General features: G+C 45.3%; 1 protein-coding gene across 2 annotated transcripts; it reads left to right on the top strand.

Moving 5' to 3' along the window:
- The first annotated feature begins 7,397 nt into the window (after nt 1–7,397).
- LOC116489988 (cholesterol 24-hydroxylase) lies at nt 7,398–21,770 on the top strand. Of its 2 annotated transcripts, XM_032188801.1 has the most exons (15): nt 7,398–7,537; nt 10,169–10,246; nt 10,533–10,614; nt 11,160–11,233; nt 11,922–12,008; nt 12,789–12,927; nt 13,511–13,621; nt 14,401–14,557; nt 14,879–14,941; nt 15,910–15,982; nt 16,422–16,506; nt 18,405–18,515; nt 18,787–18,875; nt 19,810–19,876; nt 20,267–21,770. In XM_032188801.1, the coding sequence occupies exons 1-15, from the start codon at nt 7,398–7,400 to the stop codon at nt 20,426–20,428; spliced, it is 1,518 nt and encodes a 505-aa protein (XP_032044692.1). In that variant the 3' UTR covers nt 20,429–21,770. The 2 variants fall into 2 exon arrangements, with proteins under 2 accessions (XP_032044692.1, XP_032044693.1); XM_032188802.1 differs by lacking the exons at nt 7,398–7,537; nt 10,169–10,246 and adding an exon at nt 10,838–11,086 and having other exon boundaries at nt 10,554–10,614.
- The last annotated feature ends 368 nt before the right edge of the window (nt 21,771–22,138 follow it).

The raw sequence follows: 22,138 nt of genomic DNA, 5'->3' as shown, positions 1-22,138 counted from the left end.
TGAGGATGTCCCAAGCAGAAGTGAAGGCCACCTTCTGCTTGCAGGTCTGACTGCCACCACGACCCGGGTGACGGTCACTTGGTGGCTCAGGGTTGGTGCTGATGAAGGTGCCCAGCATCCAGCAGGGCACTCGCAGGGGCTCAGCAGGCACAGGACTGCGTCCCCCTGGTGCTTACTGCTGGAGTTACCCTGTGCCACAGGCATCACCGTGGAAATATTTATTGGCAGAGGTAGAGAGGAGGCTTGCAAATGTGTTTTCTCCCCCTTGTCATTTCTCCTAGCCTACACTGAGTGGGGAAAGCACTCAAGTGCCTGCCAGCTTAGTACACGTGTGCATGCAAGGGTCTGTGCCTGCCAGCTCGGTGCCTTGATCTGATGCTGGGAAGATGATTCCAATCATCGTGCTCTCTTCCAAGCTTAAAATGTATCTATTCTAAGCCCTGCCATTTGTCAGGCTGCTTCCCAGGTACTTAAATAATGAGCCTGTACTATTCAAAGTGCAGAAATATATCTGCATTTAAATACCTGAGATACCACCTGCCAGTTAATAGGGTGCTTACAGGTAGCATTTCTCTTCGTTTCAAAATGCATTTACATGTATGTACCAGGATGTCGGGTGAATTGAGCTGTAGACAAACTGATGAACCCTCCTGCTATATTTGAACACGCTGGTGTCCCAGCCTGGATGCTGATGCAAGGTAAGGGTCTTAAAATAGCCTGGAATAATGCTGGCTACCAGAGTGCAGCTGCTTTTCTCCACGTGTTACATGGCAAACCCAGACTTTTGCCAAATAGTAACATTTGTCACTGCCTTCTCTCCTGATTCACCTCCATGACTGGGTCTGGAGCAGCTGCTTTTTTCCTTACCCTGGTGCAAAGCAAAAGCAGTGCGTTGGCACGGCTGCGTCACGTAGGAAGCCCATCATATCTCTGTGGGAACAGAGCAGGCGCAGCCTTGCCACTGCTTTTTCTCCACCTCCAAGGCAGAGGAGCAGCGTGCTGAGCTGTTTCTTTTCACTACCCTACCTCCAGCCCAAGCACTGCTGTGCCGCGTTGCTGTCTGTGGTGCAGACATTTCCTTTAGGCCAAAATCACTTGAGCTTGGCATGAGACGTGCACAAGCATTGCTTGGGAACTAACAGCTACATGCCAAATGTAATATTTAAGAATCTACACTCTTCTCTGTTAAATAAGGCCCCAAGCCCACGTGTTGATACCTCACTGCCTTGTACATGACTTTCCCAAGGTTTCTCACGTCTAGATTTTGCTCAGGGGCACAGGTGCAGCTGTAGAGCTGCCTCCAGCAACGCTTTAATGCAGCCAGAGAAGCAGTTAGGATGGAAACTGCAATCCTTCCTTAACAATAACGTAGCAAATGGAGACACCATTGCTAAGGAAAAGAAGCTTCAGTGGTCAGCCAGGTGTAAGCACTGACAAGTACCTTGTACCTCAGGGGCATTAGCTGGTGGCAACGCCTGAGTCCTTGGGCTGTCTGCATTCAGCACTGACAGCTTTCCCAATCACTGGCTAACTCCGTGCTGGAACATTTTATTGACTGAGAAGGATCAGTTTGCTCTTCCAGTCCTATGGAGCTCAGCATATGTGAGCTGGGTGGCAGGCCACTCAGGGTGAAAGGGCCCAAAGGGCTGTATGGGCCACGTTGGGTGACCAAAGCCCGCTTAAAGTTTTGTTCTGCAAATGTTCAGTTGTCTCCTGTGCCCAGGGTAGCTTAATTTGTGGCAAAATCTCTGTGGGTAGCTCAGTTTCCTTATTACACACATGATTTTTTCTGAGTTTTCCTGTCCTGCCTGATTGAGTGAGGTGGCTCTGGTTGCCTTGATAGGTCCAGCACTGCCCACAGGGACCTTCCTTCCGTGCACCCAAGCAGAATGAGAAAGCCAAAGGCTTTCTCCTGATAAAGCCAGGACATCACAGCCCAAAGGTGCTTTGTCACCTGGGCAGGAAATGGCTCCATCTGGCTGGGTTTGGGAAGAATCAGCACTTCAAAAAGCTGGGTGGAGCAGGCAGTAATCTGTTGGACAGCACAGTTTGGGTGACTGTGCACAAAAAAGGTTCTGGTGTTGAGAAAGAGAGAAAAATTACTCAGTCTGGCTCCCCAGAGAGGACTGGAGCACAACTGGGTGTCAGGCCCTGAAAAGCATGATTTGTTTTGCCTACAGTCACGCTGATAAAGGAGGCTCCAGGAAACACTTCCCCCATGATCCTGGGCTGGGTCAGCAGTTAGCAGTGGTCCAGGACCCTTCCTGGTGGGCCTTTGATAATCCATTTGGTGCACGATGCAGAAATAAAAATATCTTTGCAGCTGATCAAAAGCATGGGGAGACAAAATGATGGTATCCTTTGATTTTTGTGCACCTGCTTTTGGATGTAGTGAATGTATCAATGATATTTAGAGTGTTCTTTTTCTTTTCTTTTTTTCCTTCTTTTTCTTTTTTTTTTTTTTCTTTTCTTATTCTTTTCCTTTTCCTTTTTCTTTTCCTTTTTTCCCCTTACTTTTACTGTGGATGGGGTATTGTGGTTTTAGGTAGATGCCAGAGTTGTTGCAGACCTCAAGGTGTTTCATTGCTTGTACATAGAAGTTCTTTAAACCAAGACCTGAATCCCCTTTTTCTGTGCCCAGCTTTCCAATGTGATACTTACAGATACCTTAAGGAGAGACAAGGTGCTCCTGGAGGAAGCAGCAGGGACAGTTTGGGGGACCTGTGGTTCCTCCTTGGTGTGCACGGGACGATGGGGATAGTTCCTGAACTGCAAAGGTGATGCAGGGGGGTTCCTACCCCAGCCCAGCCCTGGTGTGCAGCGAGGATGCTCTGGTCTTCCCCAGCAGGGTCTGTGGCTCAGGACCCTGCATGGGGGGAGCCGATTGTCCCGGCTGCAAACAGAAGGCCATTTGGTGGTTATTGACTTGACGTCACTTTTCCATTTTGGTTCCTTAATAACTAGGTTAAAATAACGGGTTAGTTTCCAAAACCTTCACTACCCTCACTAGCTTTGGCTTGCGTAGATTTAATTATGATTGACACTGATGCAACTAACAGCAGAATTTGGCCTTCAGCTTTACATTTTATATCCGCATTATATGTATATACATATACATCTGCTAAAGAAAGTTATGTAATTATTTTTAACAGAAGCAACTTAATTTTATTAATAGCTGGATTTAAAATAAGGTCATGCATAATAAGTATTACTTATAATATTGCAGTTTTATATAATAAAAATAACCAAATGATTAAATCAAAGTATGTATTCTATTTTTTCCTGTGAGACAATGTATGGACGAACACAAGTATCTCCCTGTATATGGTAAATGCCTAGTATCAGAGAAGCAATTGCTGACTGTTTAAGGGGGGGAGAAATTAATATAAATCTCTCTCCTCTATATTTGTTCCATATGATCTTACTCTCTGTAAGTTCATCTGCCTCCGTATTTTTCACATCAGCTGTCACAATAGCAGTAAAAACCAAGGACATCAGGTATTACTGTTTGACTATCAAGAGAACAAGATAGATTTGGGAAGTTTATTTCAATGAATATTTTGAAATCTGGGTATATCCTTCAGACAGTGTTGCAGTGAGCCGGATAACTGTCTGCTGGCACCGTGGCGTCCTAGTGCCACGTTCAAAGATACGCAGAATATTTTTCTGTCTAAGCTCTTCAGATTCAATGGTAAATTGAGCTGCAATCCTGTAGCAAGAAACCTTGAGAAGATACATTTTTTTCACTGAATTTTGCAATTCTTGGAGCAGAGAATTTTAGCTTTTGCACTACTAAAAACAAATGACTATTTGCCACAATACAGCAGCTATGTGAGATGGTCAGAAGCAAGTGAAGGCAATCTGTGTGCAGACACGGTGAAAGCTGTTTGCCTTCAGTTAAACAAAATGTTTTGATTTTTCTCTGCCTGTGTACAAAAACCTGCACCCCTACCTAATTTCTGCATTACCATGTGCCCTAGGGACCCCTTGGGCACAGCTAAATCCTCAAGTCTTAGCTGAAGAGTGCTAGCCCGGTGCTGTGTGCGGGCTTCCTGAGGTGCAGCAGAGATGGCCAGAAGGACCAAAATCCCAAAACAGCACTCAGTCCTCAGATTCCACCCAGACCATGTTTCTGACCAGGAAAAGAGGGCACACCTAGTAACACCAGCTCTGAAATGTGCATTTCCACTGGACAAGGGTGAAGTGTATTGCTTACATGAGCCCCAGACCTGTATGAGTTCCATATGGACCTTAATGCAGGGGGCTGAGGGTTTATAAAGACTGTAAATTCTCCAGGAGAGGCACTAATTTAATCGCCATCTGCACTGAACCAGTGGCATACAACAGATGGAGGCATTTAGCGGTAAAGTTAAAAGCTCTTTATTTAGAGATGTATTTATTGGCAAATTGAGATTGCCACACGATACCAGCCTCGGTATTGCCAAGCACAAGCGAAGCCTCTGCTCTGCCCTCTCCTTGCTGTCTGCACTGGCAGCCTGTACACTGCTGGACCTCGAGAGAGAGAGCAGTAAACAATTTTCTAGCTGAATGGCTATGAAAAGACAAACAAAAGGGACGAGGAGTTTGCACGAATCCTAGGTCCGATTAATGTTTCGAATTCACCTCGTAACTTCACACCACTTAGCAGTTCCCAGCTTTCTTCTCTCCTGCTCTTGCTTTGTTTCTGGGAAGGTGCAAGTTGGCAAAATGTCCACGCGATGGCAGTTCAGTCCCCAGCAGGAAAGCGACAGGCGGGCACAGGCAGCGGGCCCAGGCGCTGCTCCTGCTTGGTGCAGCATGCAGGTGCCAGGCAGAGGGCAAACCCAACAGCGCAGTGCCTTTGTATCACGTCCCTCTCTCCAGGGTACAGAAAACATGTTAGAATACAAGCAAAAGTTGTTGTTGTTGTTGTTGTTTTTAAGCATGTTAAAATAAAAACAGAACTGTTTATTTATTTTTTAATTAACGCTTATCTTTAAAGTCTGCAATGTAAGGTAATTTTTGCATTCCTAGGTTGAGTATTTATGGAAGGGGAATTATCAGCTGATAATTATATTTGCGGGAGAAGCTTCATTCTGGGAATTTGCCTTTTGCAATCAGGGATGAGAACTATATTGCATGGTCTCTCTATCCCATCAAAACATATAAAACACCAAATATTTTATTACCTATTAAATACAGCTTGTGAGCTGCTCGCAGACGAGGTACAAGCAGAAATTTTCTATCGGGAGTATTTTGAAGGTGCTTTCAAATGAATGAACCCTACAAATAATTGCAATCTATTCCTGAATAACTCTGAAAAAAAAAAAATCATCAATGAAACTCAGAAAATCAATAGTTCATCAGGAAGCTCACTGAGTGGCTTTAAAGATGGGGTTTCATGACCTAGCTTTAGTTTCTTAGCACTTTCTTGGGGTGGTGCTGTTATTGTGATCATCTATATCTTCCCCAGTGATTGCTATTCACATCATGAGATGATGATGTATATTGCCTGACCAAATGGGAAGGAATGTTAGCTTCTTTTTTTTTTTTTTTTTTTTTTTTTTTTTTTTTTTCTTCTGAAAACAAGAGGTTATAATAGTGTTGGTCTTTGAGAATATACCAACTAGACTATTTCCAGATTAAAAAAAAAAAAAAAAAAAAAAAAAAAAAAAAAAAAAGTGGAAATGTGTACTCAAAACACAAGGGAATATCATTCCAGGGTTGTTGCAGTTACTTCAAACCAAAGAAATAAGTACTGACTCAAGAAAAATCAATGTTAAGATTAAATTTAACAGAAATCCAAACAGTATTAAAACAAAATAAAACCAACTTGTTTACTGATAGCTGTGACTGTGGTTTCTGGCATTTTGTACCATTTGAGCACTGTCAAGACCTGGTGGCTCTCGGAGGTTGTGATGTGTTGTTACCACCTAACTCATTACCTGTGCTATGCAATGCCAGGCCAGAAGAATGCTGATGTGCCCATGGAGCAGCCCTCATACCTGCAGGCTGAAGTAGGGGGTTCAGTTGTTGAGGAAAGCTCAGGAGCTCCTGCCTGGTTTCCATGGGTTTATTACAAGCCTGCCTGAGCTGGTCCTTCTGCCTCCCCAAGGACCTGCTGCACTGATACCACCCAACTCCAGGCCAAGGAACCAAAACACAGGGAGGTTTTGGCCATGTCTGCCTTGAGAAGTTATGCTTCCCAACAGAAAATCTGTCATCTTCTGACATCTGCCATGCCAGGCCTCTCCTTGGCCTCACTCACGTCACAAAGCCAGTCCAATTTATTTTATCTGCCTGGTTTTCAAGCTTTTGGTGATCTATGTTTCTGTGGCAAGTTTTGTGTAAGTTGGCCACAAAGCTGCTAGTGGGGGCTAGGCAGACACGCATACACACAGGAAAGCAGTATATAGAAGAGTCCCAGCTGCTATAGGTGCCCCTTAAATTCTCCTTCACCATTGACTTTCCACTGTCCTTCTATCACTATCAGGCCATTCAAAACTATTTACGTTGTGAAACAAAAATGAAATAAAGATAAAAACTCTCACACCAGCATATGCTGTTGTTGCTTTGACAGCACTTCCCTGCTATCTCTGATCGGCTAGTCTCACACACAAGGAGAAATGACGCAGGAAGACCAAGGAAAACCTGCAGATTGTGGCCTTTTAGCACAGTCATTCCTTTTGAAAAACTAACTGAGCTGACCCTTGGGGGTGCCTTTCAGATGATTTCTGCATCAGATGGACCAAAGTGAGGTGTGCTATGAATTACAGCCTCTCCCTCCTACCACGGAGAGGTGTGGGAGATGCTGTGGGACACCCCGGGAAAGGCAACACACTGGAAAAAGCAGGGTTGAGAACTCCTACTGAGAAACGTGCCAGAGACCCACAGGAGGCAAAATAGAAGAAGACATGATAAAAATCCAGCTAGTTTAGCATCCTGTCTCCGGCAGGCTGAGTAAGGTGTATGTGAGGAAGGAGCACGGGAATGGGGACACCTGTCAGTGACAGGCTGTGGGTGAGGTGTGCCCGGCAGGCAGTGGGGTGTCCTGCTCCTGTCCCCATGGGGACAGCAGTGAGGGGGACCCCGAGGGCAGTCAGCAGGGCTGGGAGGGGAGCTGGAAGTGGGCACAGCGTGTGTGGCTTGCTCCTGTTCATCACCCCCAGAGCACCGACGGGTTCCCAGACCCTTGCTGTAACCTCCTTTGGCACTTCGTCCCTTCCCCAACACCCGTGCCGAGCTGGGAGGAGGCGTTAGCACTGTCACGGTTACACAGTCGCAATAATTACACCATTTCACCACACACAACCCGGGGCCACCCCCCGGGCCGGGCCGCTGCCCTCAGCCCGCGTCCCCGCGGCTCGCCCCGCCCGCCCTCAGCCGGGCACCCGGCGCTGGGAGGCGGCGCCGCGGGCATGGCGGCGCTGGGCGGGCTGGCGGCCGCGGCCCTGCTGCTGCTGTTGCTGCTGCTGCTGCTGGCGGTCGGGCTCTACTGCTGCTACGTGAGGCACGTCCACGCCAAGTATGACCACATCCCCGGCGCCCCCCGCGAGAGGTAAGGGCTCAGGAGCCGGGCGGGCGCCCCTGTGTTGTTGTCCCGATGTTGTTGTCCCGGTGTTGTTGTCCCGGTGTTGTCCCGGTGTCCGTGCAGCCGGAGCGAGGCGGAGGGGGTTCAGAGCCGGCATCGCCCTTCTGGGTTCCCCTCAGCGGCTTCATGGCACCCAGGAGTCCCTTTAACCGCACCTCTGGGTGCAGGTGCCCTGACACCCCACCAGTGCTCTGGGACACGAGCAGTCCCACAGGGACGTACCCGCAGGTTTCAGCCTACTTGTGGCATCAGGGTCAGATGTGGTGATTAGGGCTGTGGGGGATCCTGTGGGACCTGAACCTGCTTGTCCTTGGGTGCATTTTGAGGTGTGAAGTCACGCCCTAACCTAACGGCAGGTAAGTAACCCTGTGGCTGTTCTGTCCCTTCTCCAGGATTTGAGGCGTGATCGTGGTGATCAGCCTCGGGTCCTCTGCAGGAAGGTTTCTAGTACTGATTCTCTATGTGCAAGCTTGTCTGTCCTGTGAGCCCATGGTACCTGATAGCTTTTCAAAAGTATAAATGGTCAGCAACTGTCCAAAACCCCCATTTCAGTACTTGTGGCACAAACACTTCTATTCCTAAATATCCAAGGTAGGAAAGATCAAATACCTCCAGCTCTGGTAAGTAATTTATAAAAATGGTGACACAGGGTGCGGATGTAACCTCCCTAATACACAGGTGGTTATGAGAAAATGGGGCCAGAGTCTCCTTGGAGGTGCACAGCACAACGCAAGGGGCAATGTACACCAGCTGCCATACAGCAATTGCAATTAGGTGTGAGGCAAAACAACCTCACCGTCCTGTGCTCAAACACTGGCCCGAGTGGCTGGATGAGTCCCTGAGCAAAGTCATGCAGCTTTGGCCTCCAGCCGGAGACTTGGCCAGTGGCCTCCAGAGGTCCTTGCCAACCCAAATGACTCCATGATCTCACGGTGCTAAAATGGGATTCATCCCATTCCCTTCATTCTTGTCTCTTTCCTTTACCTTTAATAAAAGCTTAAGAAAGCGTTGTTTTAGGATGAAGTGCAGGAGGATCTTATCAAAACCTCAGACTTCGTCTCAGCCTTTATGGCTGCGTGATGACAAGATTATGTTAACACCCTTGATTTCCTGGGCTGATTTGTTTTAGCCGGACCAACACAGCACATCTCTAAATGAGGCTTGTGCACAACAGGCTGGAAACGTGAGTCATAGTGGCTTTGTGTCGTTCCTGCCGTGTGAATGGCTCCCCTTTGAAGACATAAGATTGTCTCTTCAAAGGTTTGCTTCATATTAGAGATCTAATAGTAAGAAATGGAAAAAAGGATTTCTTTGTAAATGCATGTTTTCAGATGGTAATGTCACTTAATTATATATCCCAAACCAAGCCCTTGCTTATTTTTTTCATGGCATGCAGTAAGTGAGAGGAGTTGTGACTTCTCATTAGCGGATGAATGCTCTAGGCCTGTTGTAGCACCTAACTGAATTGGGTAGTGATGGGACAGAGGACAAAACATCCAGTTTGTCACAACTCCCCAGCCACACAAGGGGAGCCGTGAGTGGGACCTTGCTTCAATATGCTGCAGATAGAGTGGTTCCCGGAGCTTTGGCTAACAAAGGACTTTGTCTTCTTCGGAGCTTTTTGTCTTTTTGGAGTCCAGTTACAGCGGAGGAGTCAAGCAAAGGAAGGATTAAAAGTTTCTGTAGATGTTGTGTAACTTTGTTGAGTGCTTGTTATTTTAAGCACCTACCAGTTCCAACAGAAATAAAATAAGAGCCTGTTTTTCCCCTATAGCTTGTTTATACTGAAGAGGATGATAGCATGGCTCTCTGTGTCTCAAATGGAAAACAGATCTCTAGCATAGCTTGCTTGATTTGGAGAGGAGCTTGGCCAAATCTTCCTTCAGATGTGCACAAAGCCTGTGGGAATTCCCTGCTCACATCTGAAGGAAGAAATTGATCTCTGACTTTTGAATACAGCTATTGTATGTGAAGAGTTAACCCTTTTTATTCATTTCTGCGATTTCCATATGAATCAGTGAATCCTTCTAAGTTTTCCTTCAACATTTCATAGTCTCGCTCAGAAAAAAAGCCGCCGTGGGTGTGCAGCCAGGCAGCACTTTGTCCTGCCTCTCTGCACCGATCCCCCTGGCTGTGCAGGGGCACCAAGTGACCAAGGTCCGCAGCTTATCTAGGTGGTGGCTGGGCACTGGCATCACTGTGTTATTTTTACCTTTCCTTACCAGGAGGAAAACCACAAGCAACACATACTGTGTCCGATGAGCAACAAGGATAAGGACATGTACTGAATAAATGGCACACGGACATGCAGGGCTATAAACACAGCCACAGAAATGGAGTTGGGTTTGCCCTGCTTGTTTCCCTCGGCAAAGAATCTGGAGCGTGTTTGTTTCATTTAAAAACAGAACATCTACCCAGTGCTAGCGTCATTCCAAATTGTTCTTTGCATCATTAGACCACAGCAAAACAACAGGGTCTTGGAGCTCACCCCACATCCTTCCACAGCCATCCCTCCTGAAATACCAGTCCCGAGCATTGCAATCCATGCAAACCCCTGTTTTGGCATCCTCCTGACACTCTTTACTTCATTTTATGCAGCTTTTTACTTGGACATCTGCCAATCATTTGGAGAATGATGGAGAAACAGGAGCTTATACACGACCTTTTCTTGCAGTGGTAAGTTGAGACACACCACTAAGCTAGGCTTGGGTAGCTTTTGTTATACAAGTTGGGAAAACAAGGCACAGAGGCATTGAGTTACATATTTAGCATCCTTCAGAAGGTCGGTAGAGTTACCAGACAGAAAAGAAAGCATTGATCTTTCTCTTAGCAGCGTTATTCACTCAAGTCTGCAGTAATTCCAAGTCCATGCTCCTTTGGCCCCTTGAAGTTGTTAGGTTTGAACTGTTAGGTGTTGGTGTTCTGTACCATAAATCTCTTTTTTTTCCTTTTCTTTCTGTAGGTCAGAGAAGTATGGACCTGTTATACGGTTTAATGCTTTTCACAGAGTCTCAGTAATGATTCTGAGTCCTGAAGGAGTGAAGGTACTGCAGAATAAAACTGAATTGACAGTGGGGATCAGCCCATCCCTCCAAAAAAGAGAGGTGGTGTCTGGTGGTTAGGGCAGCATGGTGCAGCAGCCTGTGCCTTCAGGGAGCGGGACTCTAGCTGGGTTGCAAGGGCAAGGGGGCCTGCACCCTCAGCTCTCCAGATTTATTTTCTTACTTAATCAGTTGATTTACTTTGTTACTTTCCTTTAAACTGCAGATAGAGCAAGCATCCACCCTTTCTGAAAAGCAGACCATCTGCAAGAGCCTAATATCTCTAAAGAACAAGGCACATCAGGGCTGGATTTCTTCCTCTAAACCCTTGTAATAATCATAGAGTGAGATTCCAGGTCACTGGGCAAAAAGTGCTACAGGCATGCAAAACAAGTTATCAGTGTGGAAACTGGGGAATCGGAGCACACCAAATAATTCATGTAGTCTGTTGCTACAGGAGGAAAAGAGTGAATGTGTGAGTGGCTTTTTATGTTTTGTCTGGGAAACAGAGAGCACTCAGCGTTCACTGACCTGAGGTTTGATTTTAGGAGTTCTTGATGTCACCGCAGTACCCTAAGGATCCCCTGGTCTATGGTCGTATCTTCAACATGTTCGGCGTAAGGTAGGGAAAATCCATGTGAAGCCGCTGTGATCTGAAAATAAGTGAAAGATTAATAAAGGCACAGGCGTGAGACTCGTTTTGAGTCAGACCATTTGTCTTAGCACTGAGATTAATGACTAATTCCAGACATATTTAAGCAACAGGTATCTACTAAATGATGCTGAATGTGCATGTGTCAAGTCGAATGTCTTCCTGATCGGGCAGGAGGTTATGTTGGATTTTTTACCTTGATCTTATGTTTTTTCCCCTGTGGATGTTCAGTTAGTCTCAGAATAGGTTGCTGAAGACCATCACCAAACTTGGATTTTAGAGCACTAAATGCACTGGAGTTTCCGGCTCCTAAGCAGAATGATAGAAAATGAGAGTTTTCACTGTTATCTTGATGCTTCTGAACACAGAATAATGCAGTTATTATGTTAATTATTTGCACAGCAGTTGTTTTGGGGAACCTGTGTAATGAGCCAGCATCCCCTGTTGGACTCAGCAGTCCACTCATTCCAGGCAAAACATAGCTGCAATTCCGTTGCTGTCCACAACAATGAAAAGATTGTGTTCTCACAGCAACAATGTACGCTGCACATGGGAAAAATACAAGAAAGTAGATGTGGAAGTTTCCTTTGTGACTTGACAGGCTTGGGCTGCCTCCCCTGCTGAAAACTGTTTCTGTCCTTGTTTTCCTAAATGCCAGATTTCTGGGGAATGGCTTGGTAACCGACCGCAACTACGAGCATTGGCACAAGCAGCGGAAGGTGATGGATCCAGCTTTCAGCCGAACGTAAGGCAAACATCTGTCTGTTGTTTCTACTGTATTTTCATGATTCTCACTCTTGTTGGTCCGTTTTTTTATTGTTGTTGTTTGTTTGTTTGTTTGTTTGTTTAATTTATATTTAGAAAGAGAAAACCAATTTATTGTCAGAATTGTATTTTACATTGAGTGTAACACATTGATCCCTTGACAAGTACAACCGGACCGGATTTTTCCTGTGGGAGTGACACCCATACAAACTCAGTGATGGCAGGAAGGTCCCAGGAATGTGCTGATGGCTGCTTCATCCCATTTGAGAACAGACCTCAGATATTTGAAGTGGGCAAGCCTAATCATTCACCTGTCTGAGTGACGCCCTGTGGGAGACAGAGCTTGATTAATAAGTTGGGGCTTGGTCTGGTTTGCTTGTGAGTGCCTGTACGAAGTAGACACATTGCATTTAGGGTCTGAAGATTTGTCCATCTGCCTCGACATGCCCAGGCCAAAGCCCTTTGCCATGGCACCTGTTATTTACGTGGTAGGGTAGAGCTGAGCTTCTACAAGAGGAATTTATCTCATTTTATGTTTGTTTTTTTAAAGTACTAAGGCATATTTGTTATAAATCTAAGGTTAAAACAATGTAAATTAAAACCATAATATAATTAAATATAATAATATAATAAATACAATTAAAACAATAAAAATTAAAATAAGTTCTTGATAATTTTCTATGGAAAACAATAAGATAATTTTGCCTGAGCAAAGATGTCCTCCCCAGAGCCCGATCACTCATTTTTATTAATTGTTCAGCTACCTGATTGGCCTGATGGAAACTTTTAATGAAAAAGCAGAGGAGCTGATGGAGAAGCTAGAGGAAAAGGCAGATGGAAAGAAAGAGTTTAGCATGCTGACGATGATGAGCCGGGTGACTTTGGATGTCATTGCAAAGGTACCAGCTGTCTGCTTTCTTGCTTCCTTCGCAATTAGCAGGAAGGAATGGAAGTAGCGGGATCAGGAGCTGGAGCCAGGGAAACTGACCTCTACCCAGAAATGCCTGAAGAATTGAGGCAGCAGTTGAGACACTTCCATTCAGACTGAGACATAGGAAGGAGCAGTTAGGGCAGGGTTTATGTCATCTAAGCGTGGCCAGCAGCATGCTGCACAGGGGGCCCTTTGCAAAAACCCTTACAGCCTCATGAGTCCCACCCGTCCAGACAAAAGGGGCACACTGCTATTTGTTCATGGGTGCGTGTTGTGTTAATTATTATACATCAGCATGAAGTCTGCCTGATACTGGCTCTTCCTTTCTTTATGAGAAACATGAATTGAGAGTAATATTAATTCCCCCAAATAAGGAGGAAGCCTAATGTAGCTATCACCCTTCCCTCCCAGGCTCCTGCAGGGCAGAACCTAGCCTGAGGCATTTTCCTGGTCAAAGACAGTCAGCGTGAGGCAATCCTGCTGTTTCATCCCAGCCCTGCTGAGCCAGGAAGGATTAGGAAGTGGCTCCCTTTTTCTCTCCCTCTCCTCAGATAGCCTTTGGCTTGGAGTTGAACGCGCTGAGTGATGACCGGACACCGTTCCCACATGCTGTGACCATGATTATGAAGGGAATGACTGAGATGCGCATCCCCTTTGTGAAGGTCAGTGTGCTCCTCGGTCAGTCCTCTCACATGTCCAGCTGGAGCCTCTGCCTCTGTATGGGGCTGGGGCTGTGTGTGGTCCATATGTGACAGGGAAAACATCATGAGTAGTTCTTTTCCTCCAACATGCACTGAGATAAAATTAATTAGCACTTTAAAACACTTACAAAATTGACATTATTATTTAATGCTTTGTTTCTGTCTTTCTGCCTTCTCCTCCCCCCTGCATGTTTCCTCTTCTCATGTCCTTTTATACTTTCACACCCATTGCTGCAAAAATCGGGATGTCCTTGCTGTTTGTCCAAGAAGTATTTCTGCCTTTACTCAAGGTGGAAGAAATTTGAACTTTCTTACCCCCAAAAAAGTATTTTGGACTGATATTCATGTACTAAGAGATTATGGATGAAATCTGAAATGGTTAAGTTAAATTCCACTGCTTCTTGAGAAAGCTGTGGTTCAGACTTGTAGAGCTCCTGGTTTCCCGTTTTGGTCCAAAGGTTGGATTCTGTGCCACGTGCTACAGTTTCTTTCCTTGGGGAGGTGAGGAATTGTGCTCATGGTGCTTAACATGTTAGCTCTGACAAGGCAGGACATCAGCATGCACAGATTGAAATACTTCTCATTTTAGCCCAAACACTTCACTTTGGGGACATTCACTTGGTTCCATGGACAGCACACATATTTGTTAAAATAGAAATGAGGTGCTCACTTGAAAAATAACACTGGTGGTGTTTTTACCAGCAAAAGGAATAAAATGACTAACTACATCCTGTATTCAGTATATGCCAGGAAAACAGAAAATGATAAAGGAGGCCCGGGAGAGCCTGAGGCTGCTGCGGCGCGTGGGAAAGGAGTGCATTGACCAGAGGAGAGAAGCCATCCAGAGTGGGAAGGAAGACACGTTAGATATTCTTACACAGATATTGAAAGGAGACGGTAGGAAACTCATTGCTCTTTAAGTTAATTTGTCTGTGGCGTGCTTTTCCTGAGATCTGAACACTGGGACTCAGTCCTCCTTTAATGACTTCAGAAATGTGTTTTTTCACACTGAGGAATCGTACTAGGACTTGTTTTGAAAATTCCGTGTTTCTTGATGTTGGATCAAGTACTGGTTTAGGACCCCAACGAGTAGTCCTCTCAGCATTCCCTCCCTGTTTCACCTCAGAAAATATGCTCGAAGCAGAGCAGAGTGCCCTGACTCTTCCAGCTGGGGTACAGGGTCATTTTCTAATCTCATTCATTTTTCTGTCTTGACAGCTCTGGAGGAAACTAGAGATGATGAAAACATGCTGGATAACTTTGTCACTTTCTTTGTTGCGGGTTAGTAGCTACTTTATTATTTGTATATGTAATGTGGGAAGCTGTGCTCAGTCTTGGGCTGCCTATGAGAGCTTTGCTCACGCCTTACGATGCTGCTGTGACCAGGAGTCACTGCTGGAAGACAGCATCATTATACTGATGTAAGACCAGCTGAGCAAAGTCTGGAAAGAACTCTTCATTTTCTCATGGACAAATTAAGTTTTATCCTTGTTCTGTTATATCAGCATAGGAATTAAAGCCAGGGTGGTGGTGCAGGGAGTGGCCTTGCCTGCTGGGGTACAAGCAGGGGTCTTCACATCACATCACCTCACCCACACAAGTGAATGCCATTCTTGCCCTAAGGGCATTAATCAGTGCCAGGTCAGAGAGGGCACTGCCAAAGCCATCAGGAGAAGCAGAGGCCAAAGAGATACATGGGGTAAAGGACACAGAAAGTTTAATCTGGCAAGTCAGTAGGATTTAGGTGGCCTCATGGGGTTGGGTCAAATACTGTTCTTTTGCAAAAAAGACATTTTTTCAACAAATACAACTTTAAAGAAGTCTGTTTTCTGTAGTGCTTTAAAACAGAACATATGCATATGCATAAAAAAATCCTCATTAAAAAATCCACATAAAGCAAACATTTCAAAGAATATTTCAAAGAAATTTCAAAGAATCTCCCAGGCCTCTGCTGAGTGTTAGTGCTGACCCTCACTGACAGGGAATTCATAACCAGTCAGTGCCGTATATAACAACTGCAGCCATGAATTGATCAAGACAGCTTGTATCTTTACCAGCTATGTCTTGTTCTTGTAGTTCTTGAAAGGCATTTATATAGAAATTACCTCCCTGTTAGTGTTTCAGTTAATTTCTAGCAGACCTGAAATTTACTGTTTGGGGCATGACTTTTATTGACAATAACACAAGTAGACCTTAACAGTATCATCTTATTTCATACTAAGCTTTAAACTGATTCTTTCTGTTGTCAGGTCATGAAACCACTGCCAATCAGCTGTCGTTTACAGTAATGGCACTGGCTCAGCATCCTGAAATAATGGAAAGGTACAGGCGCTCTCATCTGCAAAGTCAGCTCACTGTTAATTTCAAGGTGAAGTTAATTATCAGGATTATCAAAAAGCTAGGATCAATTCCTAATAAATTCTAGCCTCCTTTCCAAAAGAAACAATTTGGTAGTCTAACATACCTAACATTTAAAAGGAAAGGGATGAATTATTTCAATTCCATCTATGTGATTTTTTTTTCAAAGCCTTTATATGAAGCTGGTTCTGAATGCTGCCTGGTCCGATTGTGCTGTGTGTGCATTACTGCTCCCTGATAACGAGGCACAAGTTCAGGCAGGCTGGCTGGGAATCAGTAGGCATTTTGCCTGAGGATGGAAGTCAAAGTCCAACTCAATGTCTGGAAAGTAAAAAATGTACTTTGTCAGCTTGCCTAGCAAAAAATGGGTGTCTGCAACTAACATTTCTTAATTTAACTGTAGAGTTCAGGCCGAAGTGGATGAAGTCCTTGGTGCCAAGAGAGACATCAGCTATGAGGATCTTGGCAAACTGAAGTACTTATCACAGGTACTGTGGGAGTGAGGTAAGATACCAGTCAGAGCTGTTTGGTAGCGCTCCTGCCATGTCATATGACTGCCAAGAGGAGCCTCATGCTTTTAAGAGTTTAGGAGCAACACCAAGATGCTGACGGTATTTGTCCTCAGAGAGTAAGCGAGCAGGTAGAGAGCCATCTGCAGCAGCCCAGCCTTGCTGGGAAGGGTGCTCCTAGGGTTTCGTTCTGAAATCCCACATGATTCCTTCACTGCTTGCTTTCATTATTACCAGCCAGGAAGCTAGAGTGGAGTTGCTTAATCCCTACCTGTTTAAGCTGAAATTGTAGTCATATTTTAAGAAGGGTTTGCAACCTGGAGCCCAATCTTTGCATGAGTCCCACGCAGTTCCCAAACTCCCAGCTCTATTTTTGTTTGATTATTATTAAAGCATCTCCAACTATGATCTCACCATAGTGCAATAAACGAAGCAGGATTTGAAGACAACCAAAAATAATGGCTAGTTTTTGCAATTTCACAATTTCATTCTTTTTAGTTTTTCGTTCTTTAAACCCTCTTTAGTCACTAAAAAAAAAAAAAAGAAAAAAAAAAGAAAAGAAGAGACTTTGGTCCTAAAAGAGGTCTTATCTGTGGAAAGTTAGTAATGAGCTGTAAAGCCAGGGCTTGGCTACTTGCCAGCATTCACACTGCATAACTTTTTTAACAAGATGAGGGAACATCAGTAACCCTCCAGAGGGGCTGAATCACAGTCCTGGCAACTACTCTCCCTGCTTAAATTTTCCTGTTATTTTAGTAGTCTTCCACCATCACTCATCTCTTAAATTGCCCTGTTGAGCTGGGTGCTGGTGTTTTACCGTTTGCCATGTCCCATCCCCCAAATCACGGCACTTTGATGATGGATAAATTGCAAAAGTCCATTTCTTGTGAGGAAAAGACATCCTTGTGTGCTTACAGAAACCAGCAGGTTTCTCCAGACTTCTCCAAACATCATCACAATTACACCACTCCAATTAGGACTAGGTATCTGAGCCTTTCAGTGTTAAGACAGATCACATAAGAGCTTCTCAAAGCAGACAGTTTATTTAACAGAACAAGCTTGGATCTGTACAAGCAAAATCACAGTTGCCCTTGGTCAGAGAGCCAGCCTGTCCCTGGAGGATCAGAGACCATGGGACTCCTCTCTTGTCATTCAAGCAATTCTGAATCCTTTTGTCGACTCTTCTTTTTCATTAATTCACTCGTGCATACACACCGTTAATTGCATTTGCAATGCAATGCTAATGTGCACTGTTAATTAGGCTTCACTTTCATGAAATAAGCCATTCTTACAGCTCAGTGCCACCAAAGAAATGGTCTCGTTCCACTTTTTTTTCTCACTGGTCCTTATTCGTTTTTCTTTGCCAGGTTGTTTTTTTGTCATTTTGGTGCTGTGACCTGGCGCAGTTCCCCGTGCACCATCAGCAGCACAAAGGCAGGAGCACAGTGCTGAGGGTGGGAAGGAGGTGGCAGCAGCCACCCATGCTGGTGGCAACAAGCTCTGAGCACGGCTCACGGGGTGCATGAACTTCACTCTCAGATACTCCCTCTGAATTCCTTCCCAGGAATTTTTCATTTATTTGTTAACCCAACTTTAGGTGTTAGATCTGTTCAATGCATGGTATATCATGTGTTTTTCACCGCTTTTTTCTTCTATACTTTTTATACCAGTCATAAGAAAGAACAGGTCTGAAGCAAAGGAGCTGACTTTGTCATTTATTTTTCCCGCAGGAGTCCAAGGGAGATAACCAGCATCTGTTCCACAGGTCAAAAGCTCCCATTTAGCAGGAGTGAAAGGCCATGGGGAAATAATTAATTTTATTTCTGCTTCCTACACTGTATTAACTAACTGACCTTTTGTGCTTTTTGCTGATGCAGGTTCTGAAGGAATCGCTGCGGCTATACCCGCCCGTCCCAGGGACGGTACGCTGGACAGAGAAGGAAAATGTCATCGAAGGCGTCAGGATTCCTGCAAACACAACAGTAATTGTGAGTCTTGCAGCAACATCCCCCTTCAGCAGCTTTTTCCTGCTGCAGTGGATCCACATGCAACATGTGTGTGTATCAGAGGCCAAAGTACTCCCTGACTATTCCTCCTGGCCTCACTGAAATTGTGGCCAAAATAGAGGTATGAATTGGGAACCTGGGTCAGTTTTGCCTGAGGAGTGCACGTTCTGTGGATGTTTTTGCATCTATGATGGCAAAGAGGCATTTTCAGTAAGCTTCTGCTGACTAACACAAATAAACTCTTTCTTGGCAGTTCAGCACCTATATCATGGGGCGGATGGAAAGGTACTTTGAGGATCCACTCACTTTCAATCCAGATCGATTTAGCAAAGATGCACCAAAGTAAGTTATTTTACTTCCAGCTTACTACACATGTAACAAGGAACCATTACAGGGAGAGATTTCAAGGGGAAGAAAGCAGAATAAAACTGTTTTCCCATTCCAAGTATGAGTAACACTCGTGTGAGTTGTGGAGCCAGGAATTGGACTTGATGATTCTTGTGGGTCCCTTCCAACGCAAGATACTCTATGATTCCGTGATTCTCTGCACACTGAAGCTGTATTCAAATACAAATGGAAAACAACAGCGTGCAGCTTTTGTTCAGAAGTTCTTTAGACCACGCTATGCCTTACAAAAAAGACCAATGCTAATGCTATTTAATATTTACATTGAGGTCGAAGTCTTGGCCAAAACCAGACTGAGTATTTGCCCTAAGGCAATACCAGCATTTAATGTGTGACAGCCTTTACCCCAGGAAGCTTCAACGGTCTCCACATGAGAGGCAGGATGAGGGGCCCAGGGGCAGAAGAAGTTCTGCTGCGGGGGTGATAGTGCTGAGGTCCCTACATCAAACTGCTTTGTTGTTCAGGGGCTTTACTTCAGACGGGAGTTAGTCTGGTTTCCTGAACCAGATGTCCTCTCACTGGTGTGGTTCAGACCTGCCCACAGGACCAACAGTTATATGGATCGTTATGCCCCGTGATGGGCTGGAACATTTAGAGTCTGCTTGAAATTCAGCTAACAAATACGGTTTGCATGCATAAAAGTATCTCTGTGAGCTTAGTCAACACAAAGTGGAGATGATTAGGGATTTTTTGCCAGAGCTATACTGCTGCTCTAAATGAAAAAAAAAAAAAGTTAATTTGGAGATTGCCTGGACAAGTTAGCTAGGTGGGGTGACATTGTGGCTATTTATTTGCTGTGGTGGTAAGGTATTTGCTTCTTTCTTTCTGACAAAGCCATCAGAATGACAGTTTTGAATATTTTTCTCTGCAGGCCATATTACTCCTATTTTCCATTCTCGCTGGGACCCCGCTCCTGTATCGGGCAGGTGTTTGCACAGGTAAGGAGTTCTGCAGTGAGGTTTTGTTATCAATCCCTGTACCAGTTCATAGTATGCAGAGACGGGGCCTGTACTGACCCTGCGCAAGGCAGAGGCAGGGCATGTCTCTACCTTGCAATCAGAAACATGCTCTGAGTTCATCTTAGCATTGGTGGTCAAAATCGGCAGGTTAAAGTGGCTGGGCTGACACTCCAATTGCCAAAACAGTGCTAAAAACATAAACACAAGGAAGATCTTTGTTCCTGTCAAGTGTCATCAAATCCAGGAAGTTTTTAAGTTTTAAATCTCTGTATTGACAAAGCAGTATGACATAGCACACTGGATTTAAGCAGCTGTGGGCAAAGCTGTATTTGCTGTCACTGATAACGAGTTTGCTTTTCTTCTTAACAGATGGAGGCAAAAGTGGTGATGGCAAAGTTGCTGCAGAGGTTTGAATTCCAGCTGGTACCAGGGCAGAGTTTTAAACTCTTGGATTCTGGAACCCTTCGACCACTAGATGGAGTAATGTGTAAATTAAAGCCAAGGAGCCTTCCAAAAGGCTTCCAGGCGTGACCCTCAGGAAGGGGAGCATGAAATGGAAGTGGTTGAGTTTTGTCAGATTTTGTAGATTTTAACAGTAATCAAAGGTTAGATTTTACAGGCCCCTTTAGAGGATTACCAGATTGGAAATTTTCCTAACTTTCTCATCGTGTACGAAAGAAAACCTTAGGAGATTCACTCTGGATATATTTGAACATCTTCAATCTGGAAGCGTACCTGGAATTGCAAAGCCTGCTATGTTCCTGGGGGACTATTTGGTTCTGTCCAGAATTTTAAAAGGACATCTTTTCACTGGAGTATCCCTGAGAGCTCCACACAAAGCTGGAGTCAAATCCCAGTGGATAGTTTCCACTAATTTTGCTTACAACACGACATGGTCTAAGTAATCCCTTGTTAGGGGAATGTTGTGTTTATACAATGAAATCAAAACCATCGTAGAGCACAAGATTTGGATTGAATTTAGGAGGAGAACTTTGGAGCTATTCTCTTGGTAAAACAGTTTTTCTATCCCTGCTGTAAATGAGAAAAATGATTGAGAAGTGATCTGAAACAAAAATCAGAAATTGTGGCCACTAATTGTCCCTGTTTCTTCTGCCTCATTTTTCCTCAGTCTCTTCTCCTTCCAACACTGGTCAGAGTGTAGGTTCACAATCCAGGCAGTGCTGCTCTTTTGGGGAGGTCTCGTTGGGTTCATTTAAACCCGGATTGTTTTCCCCATCTGGCTCACTGTGAAGCTACATGAATGCTTGGACCAGACAGCCTAGAATGTACAGCAGAGTTGGAAGTGAGGGCCTAAAGTCAAACGCTGCTTAAACTTGACCTTTCCTCGAAGAAATGCTTGTGCAACTTGAGCCAGAGGCAGGAGAATCTCCTGCAGCCTTTCCTGCAGCTGCTCCAAAACTGTTCGCTCTGTGCTGCCTCTCAGCTTGGCTCAGCTAGGGGAAAAATGATAATGTGAAAATCCCACCTTCCAGAAATACATGGATACCTAATAGGAGTTTGGGCATAAGATCTGCCATGAAATGCAGGGAATTCAGGACATTTGGCACTGGCAGTGTTACAGAGAACGCGGTGTGTGCACTGACAAGTTGCCGTGGTGGTTTCCACACCAGGAGGATAACCTCCCAGAGATCTCCTTGGGTCCACTCGTGCACCATCTGATGCAGAGCAGCAGTGGGATAACAGGCCAGTAGGGCTGATGCTGCCTTTGCTAAGCGATGTTATGCAGCGTACTAATACTACTGATACCCGGAGGTGACACCGCTTGCACTGCTAGACCAGCTCTGCGATCCCTTTTGCTGGAGATCCGCTCCTGTACTCCTGCACGTGAATAAAACCTGATTGGGAAACCCGAGGACTCTCCAGCTGGAAGTGTGCTGCCGGGAGCGGACGCGGCAGGGAGCCGGCTGCCCCGTGTCGGGCTGGACGTGCGGGTGGCACGCTGCGTTTGGAGGGGGTGTCAGAGGGAGGGAAGTATCGCAGTGCCGGGAGTCGGGGTGGCTGTGAAGGGGAGCAGCACGTGTTCCTCCACCCAGGAGCTCTTGCCAGTGTTGCCTGTCAGTGCTGGTCGCCTTCCAGCAGATGGCAAGCTCTCATTGTCGATGTGCCGAACTGGAGCAGTGCTTCTCTGCCTTGACGGCTCCTTCTCTTGGGAGATAACCTGTCCTGGGCTCCCGCAGGGCACTGGAGGCAGTAGGTGATGTCTAAGCCCCAGGGACATTG

Source organism: Aythya fuligula, chromosome 5, assembly GCF_009819795.1.
Source record: "Aythya fuligula isolate bAytFul2 chromosome 5, bAytFul2.pri, whole genome shotgun sequence".
In the NCBI taxonomy this organism is placed as follows: Eukaryota; Metazoa; Chordata; class Aves; order Anseriformes; family Anatidae; genus Aythya; species Aythya fuligula.
Note: the sequence above shows the minus strand (reverse complement) of the source record. Positions and strands in the feature narration are given on the sequence as shown.